Source organism: Blennius ocellaris, assembly GCF_963422515.1.
Source record: "Blennius ocellaris genome assembly, chromosome: 17".
NCBI lineage: Eukaryota > Metazoa > Chordata > Actinopteri > Blenniiformes > Blenniidae > Blennius > Blennius ocellaris.
In genome coordinates this window covers 22,034,632-22,049,740 of record NC_137666.1, presented here as the reverse complement: position 1 = coordinate 22,049,740, position 15,109 = coordinate 22,034,632, and the positions used below count along the sequence as shown (strand labels likewise).

The following is a 15,109-nucleotide window of genomic DNA, read 5'->3' as shown; positions in this document are numbered from 1 at the left end:
GAAGGTGAAGGTGACAGTAGTGCCCTCGGGGCAGGAACACCCAAACTGGAGGAGTGGCTACAGCATATCCCTGGAACAACCTCTGGTAGAGGACCAGGACTCTCAAGCTCCCAGACCTCTGGTAGAGGACCAGGACTCTCAAGCTCCCAGGCCTCTGGTAGAGGACCAGGACTCTCAAGCTCCCAGACCTCTGGTAGAGGACCGGGACCCTCAAGCTCCCAGACCTCTGGTAGAGGACCGGGACCCTCAAGCTCCCAGGCCTCTGGTAGAGGACCGGGACCCTCAAGCTCCCAGGCCTCTGGTAGAGGACCAGGACCCTCAAGCTCCCAGGCCTCTGGTAGAGGACCAGGACCCTCAAGCTCCCAGGCCTCTGGTAGAGGACCAGGACCCTCAAGCTCCCAGGCCTCTGGTAGAGGACCCCAGCTTGGAATAGAAAAACAGGTGACCGCCAGCGGAGGGCGAGAGGGGGATTTATATATATATAATATTTAAAAAAAAAACACTACATCAATCTAATAGTATTTTATATTCTGATTGCACCTCTTAACAAGATTATTCATGTAGAGTATCAAAGCCATAAGGGGTGGGGAGTTGTAATGTATAAGTTGTATTTCCAGGAAATTATTCAAATCTAATTCTTCAAATCTCCAAAATTGAATCCATTTATCTGAGCTGTAGGTTGTGGTAGACTTTAGGCCGGGCTGAAGGGAACGAGATGGGTGCTGAAGTCATAGTAGTTGGTTGTAGTCTTGAGAAAACGCCAAGAAAAGGTAACAATACACTGAATGCTTATTGGTGGGTTGTTGGACAGTTATAAAGTTCTGATCGCAAATGAAAATAATGGAATAATGGATGTGAAACGCTCCCTTTTATAGCTGCAAGTTGGACGTCAGCTGTAGACTTGCTGAGCACGTTCCAGTCTGTGGCCTGTAAGTAGCCCTGCAGGCCAGCATGGGCACTGTCAGTCCAGGTGGTAACAATTCAATTTGATTTATTCTTTTGCCCTTGTCCTGTTCGACAACTGCTCCCTTCTTGACAAATGCTATGCCGGGGGACGGCTTGATTTTGTGATGGCGCTTCCTGTCTTGCATCCTCTCAAGATATGTGTCATGGTTCATCTTTGCCCGCTGAGCTTGCACATCGGATCATCCCTCAAACCCCATCTATGGAGGTTCAGTGGAGATGGAAGGGTATCGTACACGGCTCTCCGCAGAAAGGAAATACAAAAGGGCTCAAGCCTCCAGAGGTCACTCCAGAGGTCACTCCAGGTCACTTTCCTCTTGGGAAGATCCCATTTCGTCCAGGGTCCCTGGCATTCTAGTTCGACGACATTAGCCATCCTTTGTTTCTCTTCGAGGTCCCATATTTCTGCCTGAAGCATAGATCTTCTTACTGCCACATTGGCCAGGTTAAGAGGCTCCTCCCACTTTAAAACATAGTGATGAGAGCAGCTGGCTGCAGTATCCATGGCAACGCGTCAGGTCAGCCTGAAAGAGTCAGGAAGTGTCGCAATGCCAGAGGACGGATCATGTGACACTGCAGTTCTAGTTTATTATCTGATTTTCTATTGTAATCCTGCTCAGTAATCCCACCCAATATACCTGTAATGAGATTACACAGTTTTTTTTATGCACTGTAATGGATTACAGTTACATTTTTTATGTATTGTGGAGGCGGAGAAAGATGAGACGGAGGAAAGAGTCAAGTCGCTTTTCTTTATTTCCTCCAACAGCAATAACAGTTCATCTGTCAAACCAACCCTTCTGTGTCACCACACTTCCCCTTATAACTCCTCCCCACTACCGACACCCCCCCATGTCACCGACACACGCACTGCATTCTGTTTGGGAGAACCTCCCCCTCAGGTGCACACCACACAGCCCCCCCCCCCCCCCCCCACCCGAACAATCAGAATGGTACAACAATAAGAAAAAACACAAAACTAAACTAAACAAGTTTCTTTAGTCCCTCTTGGGAGGTCTGCACAGCCGACCATACCGGCTGTGCTGCACCACCACAGGAGGAGGTGTAGGAGGAGGTGCAGGTACCGGCACCGGGGTCAATGCAGGTGCAGGGGACCCTGTGGCAGCTGACGACTTGGGGGGGCGCCCACATCTCGGGAGCTGTGCCACCTCCACCGGCTGCTCCAGCATGGTGTGGGCCGGTTTCAGGCGGTCCAGCGAAACCCGGATCCGTTTACCCCCCATGTCCACCACAAAGTTCTTTGTCCCTGCCTCCAGGACATGAAAGGGGCCGTCATACGGCGGCTGAAGTGGGGAACGGTGAGCGTCATGTCACCTTCATCTCCACGATGAAGGACTGGTAGGACTGGCAAACTGGGGCCTGGCTCTCCCACAGGGCGGTTCCCCAGTCCCTAGCGGCCCCAGACAGGAGTCCCAGCAGGTATGCCACCCAGGTACGGTCAGATGAGTAGGTTAAGTGCTGCAGCTTGAAAACCAGGTCCACCTGGGTTAGGAAGGCCTGACAGGAACCCAGGTCTCCCGCATACCTCTCAGGAGTTTGTGCAGGGGGCTCACAGAAATAGTAGGCAGGTTGGCGAGTTGGGTTGTCAGGTTGGGAGCTGGGTTATCGGGTCGGGGAGCTGGGTTGTCAGGCCGAGGAGATGGGGCCGGTGCCGTGGTGCTAGGTGCAGCAGACAGAGCAGAGAGCTGGGAGGTTAACTGTGAGACCTGGTTTAATATCGCACGGTTATTCTCTACCAGACTCTGAAGCAGGGCGTCGTGATGACCCAACCATGAGTCCTGGTTTTCCAAGGCCTGTTGGACGGCAGCGGTCAAGTCTGCTCCTTGTTGGTTCTCCGCTGAGCTCATGTTGGCTGGATCGTACTGTTACGGTGGGACTTCGGAGGCTCAGGTGCGGAGAAACCAGCGGGAGACAGATGAGTACGCTTGGAAGAGTTTATTCTTTAACAAGAGTGAGTAGAAGGTTCTGCAGTCTCCGGAGGCAGGAGGTCAAGGCGGCTAGCTGAGGCAGGAGCTACTGGGGTACGAGTCAGGTCTGGTCACGGTGGGTCAGGAAACAGGAAGCTGAGGCTGGCGAGTCTTCAAAGGAGAAGTAAAGGAAACAACGTTAGTAGAAGACTAAACTGAGACACAGCACACGCAGGTCAACTAACGCAGGGAGTGTTAGGATCCAGCGCCGAGTGGAGTCCAGCACCTTTAAGAGGTGCAGATGATCAGGAGAAGACGAGCTCCACCCGGTCGTCGCAGCTGAACTCAATCAGGTAATGAATCCCTCAGAAGCTCCACTTCATATTTTTATCTCAACAGTGAAGGTTAGATTATATTCATTAGTGTGTCTGTGTCGTGACTCCACGGTGAGTTGTGACTCCACGTGAGTCGTGACTCCACCGTGAGTCATGGATCCGCGGTGAGTCGTGACTCCACGGTGAGTCATGGATCCACGGTGAGTCGTGACTCCACGGTGAGTCATGGATCCACGGTGAGTCGTGACTCCACGGTGAGTCGTGACTCCACGGTGAGTCATGGATCCACGGTGAGTCGTGACTCCACGGTGAGTCATGGATCCACGGTGAGTCGTGACTCCACGGTGAGTCATGGATCCGCGGTGAGTTGTGACTCCACGGTGAGTCATGGATCCACGGTGAGTCATGACTCCACGGTGAGTCGTGACTCCACGGTGAGTCATGGATCCATGGTGAGTCGTGACTCCACAGTGAGTCATGGATCCATGATGAGTCGTGACTCCACAGTGAGTCATGGATCCACGGTGAGTCATGGATCCACGGCGAGTAATTGATCCATGGTGAGTCGTGACTGCACAGTGAGTCATGGATCCACGGTGAGTCATGACTCCACCGCGAGTCATGGATCCACGGAGTCATGACTCCATGGTGAGTCATGGATCCACGGAGTCATGACTCCACGATGAGTCATAGATCCACAGTGAGTCATAACTTAACGGTGAGTCATGGATCCACGGTGCCTTATTGATCCACGGTGAGTCATGACTCCATGGTGAGTCATGGATCCACGGTGAGTCATGGATCCACGGTGAGTCATGGATCCAGAGGCGGCTGGTTGAGTCTCACCAGTACAGGACGGAGAGACTCACTGAGCTGAAACAACCTGTAGAGAGAAAACTACCATTGTGTATCACTGAATTACTCTTGAGCTTCACCAGACACTGTTTTCTGTTCAGTGTGTGGCAGTGGAGACTTCAAATACTGACTAACACACACACACACACACACACACACACACACACACACACACACACACACACACACACACACACACACACACACACACACACACACACACACACACACACACACACACACACACTGAGGAGAGGAGGGTTTGGCTGGTGCTGAGGTGACAGATTTCTAGTGCAGCAGAGTAAAACGCTTCAGAACTGTAAAAATGGCCGGATGAGCAAAGATGCGAGAGGAAATGTGACAAACATCACCGAGTGGGAATAATGAGGGGAACTATGTGTTTATGATGTTGCACAGATGTGACATGGTACTTGAAATCAGCTCATTGTGAACACATTTGGTTTTTTTCTGTTCATGTCAAAAATAAAAAAGGTGTTTTGCTGCCCCCTGTTGAAGAGATTGTGGCAGTGACAGGAGACTTCAGTAGATCTTACTGTAAAATGTTTGGTAAAGCGGGGCAGAGCTTCCAGCGGCCTGAAGGACCCCTGTGCTACTGTAGGAGACGGAGAACAGTGTGTTCAGGCACCTCACATCGTTGTACATGAAAAGAACCCCCCTTATGATCCACATGAAAACAATGTGGAAATAGATGCATCCATCTTCTGTACAGTTGTAGGTAATCCTGGGTTTCTGATCCCAACTTGAGAAAGGAAGGTCCGGTCAGTCCGTCACAGATAAACAAACAGTCATATTCTGACCTCTGGGCAATTCAGCTTCACCAATTAGCGCCATACACATGTTTTTAATGGAAATCAGTGGGAAGAAACCAGAAAACACTCCATGTGCACAGTGAGACTTCTGTACAGAGACCCTGACACAGATTCAAACCCACAACCCTGCTCTGAGGCTGGAGTGCAGCACCAGGAGACTTATGAGGCCCCACTTACATGTCAAGTGAATAATCACCATTTTACCATTTACGTTAGACAAAGATTTTGCATTTACAGCATATTGAAATCAATGTCCGTTTCCATAGGAAAGAGAGAAATGATTAAATGATTCTGTATGACCACTAGAAGGCGCTGTTGCTGGTTTTTGTAATAAAACAACAGACCCATCCAAGTGGGATTGTTATTAAATAAAGGTGCCCACTAGGTCCAGGAGAAAAGGGACTGGGGGTCCAGCTCCTTGTGTCCACCTACTGAGCACGTGCACAACTACTAGTTACTACAGCAGTAGTGCAGGTTCTCAGTAGCAGTCAGTTTTCAAAAAAGTCATGTTTTCCACCGTTTCCATGGAGACAGAGCATTTTCAAAAAGTTACACCTTGGGAGACACTTTCAAAAAGTTGCCCTAAAACGGAACAGATGTTCTGCATTTACATTTGAATATGTTGTCCTGTAAACTCGGCCTAAATCAAGGAAGGGAGTTGGACGACGAAAACGAAGAATGAAGAATAAGTTACAACGGTTAAAATAAGTGTATTTTAACCGTTATAACAGTTCTAACAGTATACTGTTGTTAAAAGTACTGCTGCCTCGTTTGTTTTCAAGTCACTTTGGTGAACAAACCAGCAGGTTCTTATTCACCTCACACCGAGCACACAAATACACATTTTCCAAGATGCAAGTTTATTATGTATTCACTCGATTCTGTCCATGCCATGCTCTTCCCTCCGGCCAGCACGCGCAGCAGCAAGCCGGCAGGAGGTCCAGCGGTGTAAAGTTACGAGCGGACAGGACACTCCTCCAGAGGGAGTTCCCGGGAGGTGGGAGCTCGGAGCCGATCGTTCCTCCTGCAGGAAAAGCAGGAGCCGCTGCTTTCACCCGGTCCCAGGCAGGCAGGCTGCGCCCCGCGGCTCGGCTCGGCTCGGCTCGGCTCTGCGTCTCCGCCGCGCCACGGCAGGAAAATGCCCGGGATGGGCAGCTCTTTACGCGCCGCTGCGCTGCTGGCTTTTGTGGTTCTGTCCATTCTGGTGTCACTCCTGATCAGCAGCGTGCAGCAGTTCGGAGCGAGAGTCACGCACTTTCCCAACGCGAGCGTTCCCGGGGACGCGGAGGAGCTGGCGGCGCTCCGCGGGGTGTTGATCTCCCAACTGCGGCAGAGAAGAGGGGAAATCCTCCCGCTGCTCTCACCTGACGAGGACGGTGGTCCTACTGGACAGTGGCTGTCAGGAGAGTTCCCCCTGCAGCAGGACGCGGCTCTGGACCCTCTGGACCAGCGCCTGTGGACTGAGATCACACTTGGCTCCAGGAGAGCGCATCTGGACGACATGGACTGCGCCTCCCTGGTGGACATGCAGGCGCTGGAGGTGCTCGGGTCCGGATACACCAAGCTGGTGGTCAAAGTCCAGCTGGCTGGAGGTCAGCCCGTGGCCCTGAAGCTCGTCAACGAGCAGGGCATCGACATGGGGAGGTGTCTGGAGGACTTTAGAGACCCCCGCGGCTGCCGGGAGCTGGTGTCCTACAAGCTGAAGAAAGAAATCGTCCTGCTGCAGAGACTGAAGCATCCCAACGTCATTCAAGTGAGTGGACACACTTGATCTGCTTCAAAATCCTTCCTTCTCGTCATTCTCAGCAGTGTCAATGACTCAGACGCTCCTGTTGGTTTCTGAGTCTTTCTGCTGGATACTAGGAAGATTTTCCATAATCCTTGAACCACGGCCCCCTTTTCCCTTTGTCTCCCACTGTGGACTGGAGGAAGGTTTCATTAGGTCTGCAGGGCCTTCCCTTGTAATTCAATTAAATTCCGTGACCCTGCTCTGACCTCTGGGTCCGGTTTGGCTGCAGCAGACAATGTCCCTCTGTCCTCTACTATCCCCAGTCCATCTGAAACCCTCTCAGCTCCGTCTCTCAAACCGTTCCAGCTCAGTTTAGCGCCGCTTCAGACTCGACTGCTGGCTTTGGTTTTCACATGCAGACTTAGTGACATTTGAATTGGTCACTTTGAGCAGAATCAACTCTCCAGCAGTGTGATGGTTACGCTCAGGTCAGAGCTGCTGCGAGCAATGCTGGCAGAACATCCTGTCCTCCCGTCCTCCACGAGGACACTGAGACCTTCACTTGCTGCTCTTTCTTCTCTTCCTGTCCAGTTTCACTGGATTAAAAGTCACAAGCAAAACAGTGGCATGTCCTTTTTTTTTTTTTTTTACAGGCTAAACTCTCCCCTCTTTCCTGTGACTAACCACAGTAATTTTCCACTTTACAGCTGAAGGGTCACTGTGCAGGAGGTGCTGGAGGCCCGGGAGGAAGAGGAGGAGAGGGAGGAAGAGTCACAGTCATTCTGGAGCAGGGGGATCCTCTCCAGATGATCCAGCTGCTGCAGAGCCCCTGGGAGGACAGATTCAGGGTGAGTGTGTCTCCTGCGCTCTTCAGCTGTTCCTCTGTCATTTGTCTCCCACCGAGTCCTCGTCCTCGTTGGCACAAGAGGGACGGAGGAGGGCGGAGGAGGGCGGGGGAGGACGGGGGAGTACGGAGGAGGACGGGGGATGATGGAGGGGGACGGAGGAGGACGGAGGAGGACGGAGGAGGACATCTGAACCTGCTGGAGGTCTGACATCTGTGCCTCCGTGTGTCAGGAGGGGGTCCTGGACTTAATCCACTGCTGGCTGGAATGTCAGCTCATCACACACACACACACACACACACACACACACACACACACACACACACACACACACACACACACACACACACACACACACACACACACACACACACACACACACACACACACACACACAGGTAGGCTCACTGTGGGAGTCAACAGAGGCTGAGTTCACACTCCACTGATCCAAATATGTGTGTTTTTGCGCATGAGTGTGTTTGAAAGAAAAGGAGAAATTTTAGCGGGGTTGGGGGGGTTGGGGGGGGTTGGGGGGGGGATGCCTGCACACACACATTTAGTTTCAGGACTAGCAAAAGCAACCTGACATTCTGCAAGTATGGTCTCCACCCTGGGCCTGGTTCTGCTGCATCACCCAAACAGCCGTTCATGACCCCCCCCCCCCCCCCCCCCCCCGGCCCCTTTCAGCTACACTGCATCTGCGCAGGCTACAGTAATCCGCTGGTGTTTGGTTTCAACCAGGCCTGTTTTTACTGTTCCTACCGTCCAGCACACTGAGGCATTACCCAACGCTGCAGCTATGTTTGTACTGGGACACCAGCATTTCATGCTCTGTCAGCGCGTGGCTAATGCCTTTATTTTGCCTTTGGTAGCCTACTTATTTTCTCTTTCTGTTTTTATTATAGGATTTAAAGAGCACTATAAAAACGGCTCTCAGGAAATGGCTTGCAAGTGTGGTGTGTGGAGCGTCTTTAAAAGCCAGTGCCTCTTCCTGGTTGAGGGTTTTTATATTCTGACGTTTTTAGCAATGTAATGAAGCTTAATTACTTCTTGGGAGGAAACTGTCCATATCTGACTTTATTATAATCTGGGAAGGATTTCAGTAGACACAATTATGAATGTATAACTTTACATCAACAAGTGAGACAATGACAGAAAGTAGATTTTCTATTTAAGTTCCTGTTTCAGTTTATAAGCTTAAACAATCAGCTGGAAATAAATAAAGTAGTTTTTCCTAATTCAATGAGCCCTAACACCAGGTTTTGTAGGTAAAACGTGCAGGCCCACTTTATTCTGAAAACTGTTCACATACTGGACTGTACAAGGCAACAATTATTTTTATTTCATTGCTGTGGAATTGTTTGAAATGTGGAATGTGCAAGTGTTTCTGCCTCTTCAACTTTCAATGTCTGGCAGTTCTCCGGTATTTTTTTAGGTTTTTTTTTTGTCTGTAACGAGAAGCTCATGTTACAGATGTGCAGCTCTGGGGTGTTTCTGATTGTCGTCCGGCGGCGAGTGTCTGGACTCAACGCTTTATTCCTCCATCATTAACCCTGTAGTAGTAGTTCTGGTTGAGGCCTGTGTGTGAGTGTGTGTGTGTGTGTGTGTGTGTGTGTGTGTGTGTGTGTGTGTGTGTGTGTGTGTGTGTGTGTGTGTGTGTGTGTGTGTGTGTGTGTGTGTGTGTGTGTGTGTTTTCACAATTTAGAGACACAATCTTTTTATAGCATAATTGTTATGATTCATAGATTAAAAACTCAAAAGAAATATTGAACCCCAAACATGTTTTATATTTACCAAACTGTCATTTGATCATTGAGCAGTTTGATGTTTTTTCAGGATAAATTCATGACTTAGCATTCTTAGCTTTAATGTTTGTGTTATGGTGAGAAATGTAAAGCAGACGTGTTCTCTCAGTTTATTCACTCTAGAAATGAGCAGCAGATTTCAGTATTGTGTGGCTGCTATTGATTTATCATTGTTAGTTTTTGGCAAAAACTGAAATTATGAACAGGAAAGAAGTCATTACAGCCACTTGTTTGAGGGCTAAACACTTTAATGTTTTTTTAATGGAACCATTTCTGCCCGGAGGCGCTGAGATCAGCTCCGGGAACGACTCTTTAATCCCTCAGGATGAAGCCGGCAGGAGGGGGAGCCCCCCCCCCGTCGGCAGGTCCTCTGATTAGAGAAAAGTGACTTTCTCCTTTTCTTCGATTTCATTTGGATAATCTCAGAGCAGACGAAGCTCCCAACTCCCCTGTGATTTATATCAAACAGGATCTGGACCCCAGATTGAGTTTATTTTGCTGCTTCAGTCCCGTCGCGTCTCCATGGTGATTCCAACTGACGAGGTTCTGGTGTGTGTGTGTGTGTGTGTGTGTGTGTCCTCCAGGTGTGTCTGGACCTGGCCAGACTGCTCCACTTCCTGTCCCGGTCCCCCCTGGGCTCCGTGGCCCTGCTGGACTTCCAGCCGCGGCAGTTCGTCACGGTGTCCGGCTCGCTGAAGCTCACCGACCTGGACGACGCCAGCGCGGCGCAGACGGCCTGCGTGGCGGACGCAGACTGCACGCTGCGGTTCCCCCACAGGAACTTCAGCCTGCCCTGCTCGGCCCGGGGAGTGTGCGAGGGGCTGAACGAGAAGAGGAACATTTACAACGCCTACAGGTAGAGGGAAGAGAACCGGTGACAGCTTTATTACACCATCGACGTGTGATGGATGAATGGAGCAGCGCTCAAATAGAGGCTGGAGTGGCACCTGAAATCGTGACGGCAAAGGCACGCAGCTGGAAAGTTGATGGCGAAAGTGTGATGAGTGCTCTGCTACTTTTAGCGGGGGGAAAAAGGAACGCTTCCCCTTTAAACAGCTTTTAGATTGTTTTGACAGTTTTATGGCGCTTGTTTGCTTTAACGCCAGACTGGGACTTGTCATGTTCTGCCTGCCCGTCTGTGAATGAGCTGTCTCTGCCTGGCCTCAGGTATTTCTTCACCTACCTGCTGCCCCACCAGGCCCCGGCCGGCCTCACACACCTGGTGGACCACATCATGAACTCCACAGGTGAGAATCACAAGCAAATCATTCCATTACGGTGGTCGTGTAATGACATGCCTCCTTCTAAATGCTTCATTTAATGAGCTCCGCCAGAAGCTTCTTGACATGTCGCATAGTGATGAAAACGAGTTGCTGTCGTCTGAGATCACACCGTTCACATTACGGTGTGTGTGTGTGTGTGTGTGTGTGTGTGTGTGTGTGTTCAGGGGAGCTGAAAGCTGACATCAATGAGACGCTGCAGGCCTTTGAACACGTCCTCCTCCTCTACCAGTCCGGCCTCCACCTGGACAACCTGCCTCCGTCACTTCTCCGAGGTAGGAGCTGGTGGAACCACGTCCTCTTCTTGGACGGATTGTTTGGCTTTTTTTGATCCACAGTCGCACCTCTGTTTTACCCCTGTGTCTGGGAGACGTTTCGGGGGGGGCTCCTCTCTGGCTCTGTTTTGACAGGTTTATCATGCAGCTGGAATGAGAGGACAAAGTGGATTTAATCTGCTGTTACTGCCTGGTACTAAGTTCTGTCTGGTCTTCTGAACTGTTTACTATCTTTTATTCCTCCTTCATTATTCATCTTTGCTCCTCTGTCGTCAGGCACAGATGTAACTTTAAAAAATGCTCAAATGACTTAATAAGAAGTATATTTGGCAGTTGTGTTTGTATTTTAATCAGTACAGGAAAACCCATTAAAGGGAATCTGAAACTAAATTGTATTTCTAGTCGTTAAACTTTATTTCTGGAGGTTTCATGACGCCGGCTGAACGTGTGATTCTATTGTTGAATACTGCAGGAAGTGCTCTTTCTCTTGCCTCTAATTCATGAATGAAAAGTGCACTGAAATATAGTTTATCTCAGTTGTGTCTGTCTTTTGCTATAAGTTATTTAGAATTTGTGAAATATCTCTGCAGACCTATTTTTTTCTATTCATTCATTTCAGGCATGTGACGTTCAAATATTTTGTGCATTCAGACATAACCATATGCATACACATACACAGGCATCCAAAATATATATACACCATTTGATGATAATAAAAACAGTTAAATTATAGCTTGTGAAAATATATTCATACAAAATATAGAATTGTGTTTTTAAATATACATACATACGCACTTATATCTGGTCCTATATCACTATTAGATACAAAAACACTGCGTAAACATGAGCCCTTTATCTTTTCCAGCCTAAAATCTCTAAATGGAAGAAATTTCTGACTGAATATTTGTCATAAATACACAACCCTGTGGAAGCCAATAGTGTTATTACAGATTTAAAAATTCTAGGTAATTTACACAGGACAGTTCACATTATTTCAGTGTTCATGTGACGGACATTGATTGACTGTTATTAGTTAGAAGAAATGTTAGAAGTATCATATGTGTCCGATAAAAGGTTTAGATGCTTTCAATTTACTCTCCTCCCTTTGAAGTGTGCTCACAGTTATATATTCATATATATATATATATATATATATATATATATATATATAACCCATTATATAAACCCATTGATCTTCTGCAGCTAATAAGTTCATTCTGTTGACAGATGAACGTCCTGCTTCATGTTAATTTTATATAAGCTATTGTTTGTCTGTAAGGAATGTATTTTAAATATAGATATTTTATAGATACAGTAAATTGTATTCAATGCCTCCGATAGATAGTTTTCATGTCACGTCACACTGAGATTCTGCTGACTGCCGCCATTTTGTGAATGAAGAAAATGTAGACAATCGTTGACTCAGAACAAGCGACTGATCACACGGATTGTTTGATAGTTGTGACGGTTCTATTCTACATTTGATCCAATAATGACGGTGACAATGGAGACGTGCCAGTCAACTGGTGGTTTCCTTCACCTTGAACGTGAGAATGGAATCAATAAAAACAATGCCTGGCATTAATACCAAGGTTGACAGACACAATTTAATTCATTAGACGGGGACACATTGGCTTCATGTGATTGTTAGAATAGAATTCCTGCGTCAGAGTCGAGGATGTTTACATGCTGAGAAGTGATTGTACTTCAGTGATTCTAATCAAACTGAAGTAATTACCAGCAAAACTTAAAACCATATAAAAGTACTCTCCCTGGGACAAAGCGGTCTGAGCACACTTGATCGGTAGTAACTTAACCAAAGTCTAATCTTTGACGCAGAACAGGCTGATCGCAGTTTGTTTGACCCGCAACGTTTTGCTGTTTATTCTGGAAAGGCGGGCGACGCTCTGCAACTTGGCGCTGCGATGCTGCACATGCTCTATGAGCAGTTGTTGTGGGCGTCGCTGAAGCAAGTCCACAGGGAAGAACCTCAACACACAGCGGCCATAAGAAATCTGAGTACAAGTTGAGGGAAGTGACATAAAGTATGATGCTCACTGCAGGAAGGCGTTCCTCTCACTGAAGCTCCATTATAATCCCACATTAACCTGAAGAAACATCTGGATTCTGCTGCAGCAGCATTGGAGGGAAGCAGCGCTGCTTCTCTCCATCAGTGTTCGTCTCAAAAAGCAGTAACAGGAACATTCATGTGGAGAAATGTTGGTTTTCAAAAGACACGTTTTTTTCATTTGCATGAAGGGTTAAGTGTTTAATAGTGCATACACTGCATGTTCCCTTCTTTCTGGGTCTGTTTGCTCCAGCAAAATGGAACGTGATTAATGTGGGTTCAAAATGAATGATGTTTCATCATGAGTCATTGAAATGATTTCACAGCAACCCTCTTATTTATCTGCACCAAAAGTAACTAAAAGTTTGTTTTAAAATCAGCACTGTGAGTTGGTGTTGAGTGAACTTTAAGTAGCAGTAGTTAAATACAGTCCCCCCCCCCCCCATATGAAATATTAATAAGCGAGTGGCGGGCTGCGTTCCTGTGGGGAGGTTTTCCGTCCCCCAGATGTTGGACTGTTTATACAGCAGCACTTTGTGAATTTGATCACAGATCAGGGTACGGAGAGTTTCAGCCTAACAAGGAGTCCACTGCTCTGTGTGTGTGTGTGTGTGTGTGTGTGTGTGTGTGTGTGTGTGTGTGTGTGTGTGTGTGTGTGTGTGTGTGTGTGTGTGTGTGTGTGTGTGTGTGTGTGTGTGTGTGTGTGTGTGTGTGTGTGTGTGTGTGTGTGTGTGTGTGTGAGTCCATCTTGTGGCTTCAGCTGAAACACATCCAGCCTTTGTGTTTGTTACTTCACTTGGTCTTGGTTTGGACCTGCTGGGAACAAAACGCTGTTTCACGTGAGAACATCACAGCTCTCGTACTGGAAATACTCACTGTAAATACTCACTGTAAATACAAACTGTAAATACACACTGCAAATACACACTGTAAATACTCACTGTAAATACACACTATAAATACTCACTGTAAATACACACTACAAATACACACTGTAAATACTCACTGTAAATACACACTATAAATACTCACTGTAAATATACACTGTAAATACACACTGTAAATACTCACTGTAAATATACACTGCAAATACACACTGTGATATTCACTGTAAATACACACTGTAAATACTCACTGCAAATACAGACTGTAAATACTCACTGTAAATACACACTATAAATACTCACTGCAAATACACACTGTAATACTCACTGTAAATACACACTGTAAATACACACTGTGAATACTCACTGTAAATACTCACTGTAAATACACACTGTAAATACACACTGTAAATATACACTGCAAATACACACTGTCAATACTCACTGTAAATACACACTGTAAATACACACTGTAAATATACACTGCAAATACACACTGTGAATACTCACTGTAAATACACACTGTAAATACAAACTGTATATACTCACTGTAAATACACACTGTAAATACTCACTGTAAATACAAACTGTAAATACTCACTGTAAATACACACTGTAAATACAAACTGTAAATACTCACTGTAAATACACACTGTAAATACTCACTGCAAATACACACCGTAAATACACACTATAAATACTCACTGTAAATACACACTGCAAATACACACTGTAAATACACACTGTAAATACACACTGTAAATACTCACTGTAAATACACACTGTAAATACAAACTGTATATACTCACTGTAAATACATGCTGTAAATACTCACTGTAAATACACACTGTAGATACACACTGTAAATACTCACTGTAAATACACACTGTAAATACACACTGTAAATACAAACTGTATACTCACTGTAAATACAAACTGTAAATACACAGATGGCAGCTTGTTAATTGTTGTGTAACTGGTTAAACTGCTCAGTTCAAAGTGTCTTATTAAACATGTCCTGTCCTGTCGGTCTAGTGAACACCGTCTTTCACTTCTTTATGCTGCAAATGTTGAACGGATTAACAAAGTAGACTGAAGAATTTTTACAACATTTACGTTTTTTCCCTGCTGATAGATCATCACCTTCCACCTCAAAGTTTGGCTAAAGATGATCTAAAGATTACATTTGAACCAAATTGTATTTATATTTATGTCTCGTGTTTACGTGCTGTCAGCTCAGCTACTTATTTTTATTTTGTCTAGTTTATCTTCAGTGTGGATTTTTACTCTTTTGTTAAATTGTTACTTACCG

At 46.8% G+C, this 15,109-nt stretch overlaps 1 protein-coding gene across 1 annotated transcript in view; it reads left to right on the top strand.

Moving 5' to 3' along the window:
- The first annotated feature begins 5,833 nt into the window (after positions 1-5,833).
- pkdccb (protein kinase domain containing, cytoplasmic b) overlaps positions 5,834-15,109 on the top strand; it is a 14,395-nt gene continuing 5,119 nt past the window's right edge. Inside the window, exons 1-5 of the mRNA XM_080512304.1 lie at positions 5,834-6,664; positions 7,348-7,488; positions 9,875-10,146; positions 10,458-10,537; positions 10,738-10,845. Of these exons, the coding sequence (XP_080368430.1) occupies positions 6,050-6,664; positions 7,348-7,488; positions 9,875-10,146; positions 10,458-10,537; positions 10,738-10,845 (1,216 nt within the window). The 5' untranslated portion in view covers positions 5,834-6,049. The remainder of the gene's footprint in view (positions 6,665-7,347; positions 7,489-9,874; positions 10,147-10,457; positions 10,538-10,737; positions 10,846-15,109) is intronic.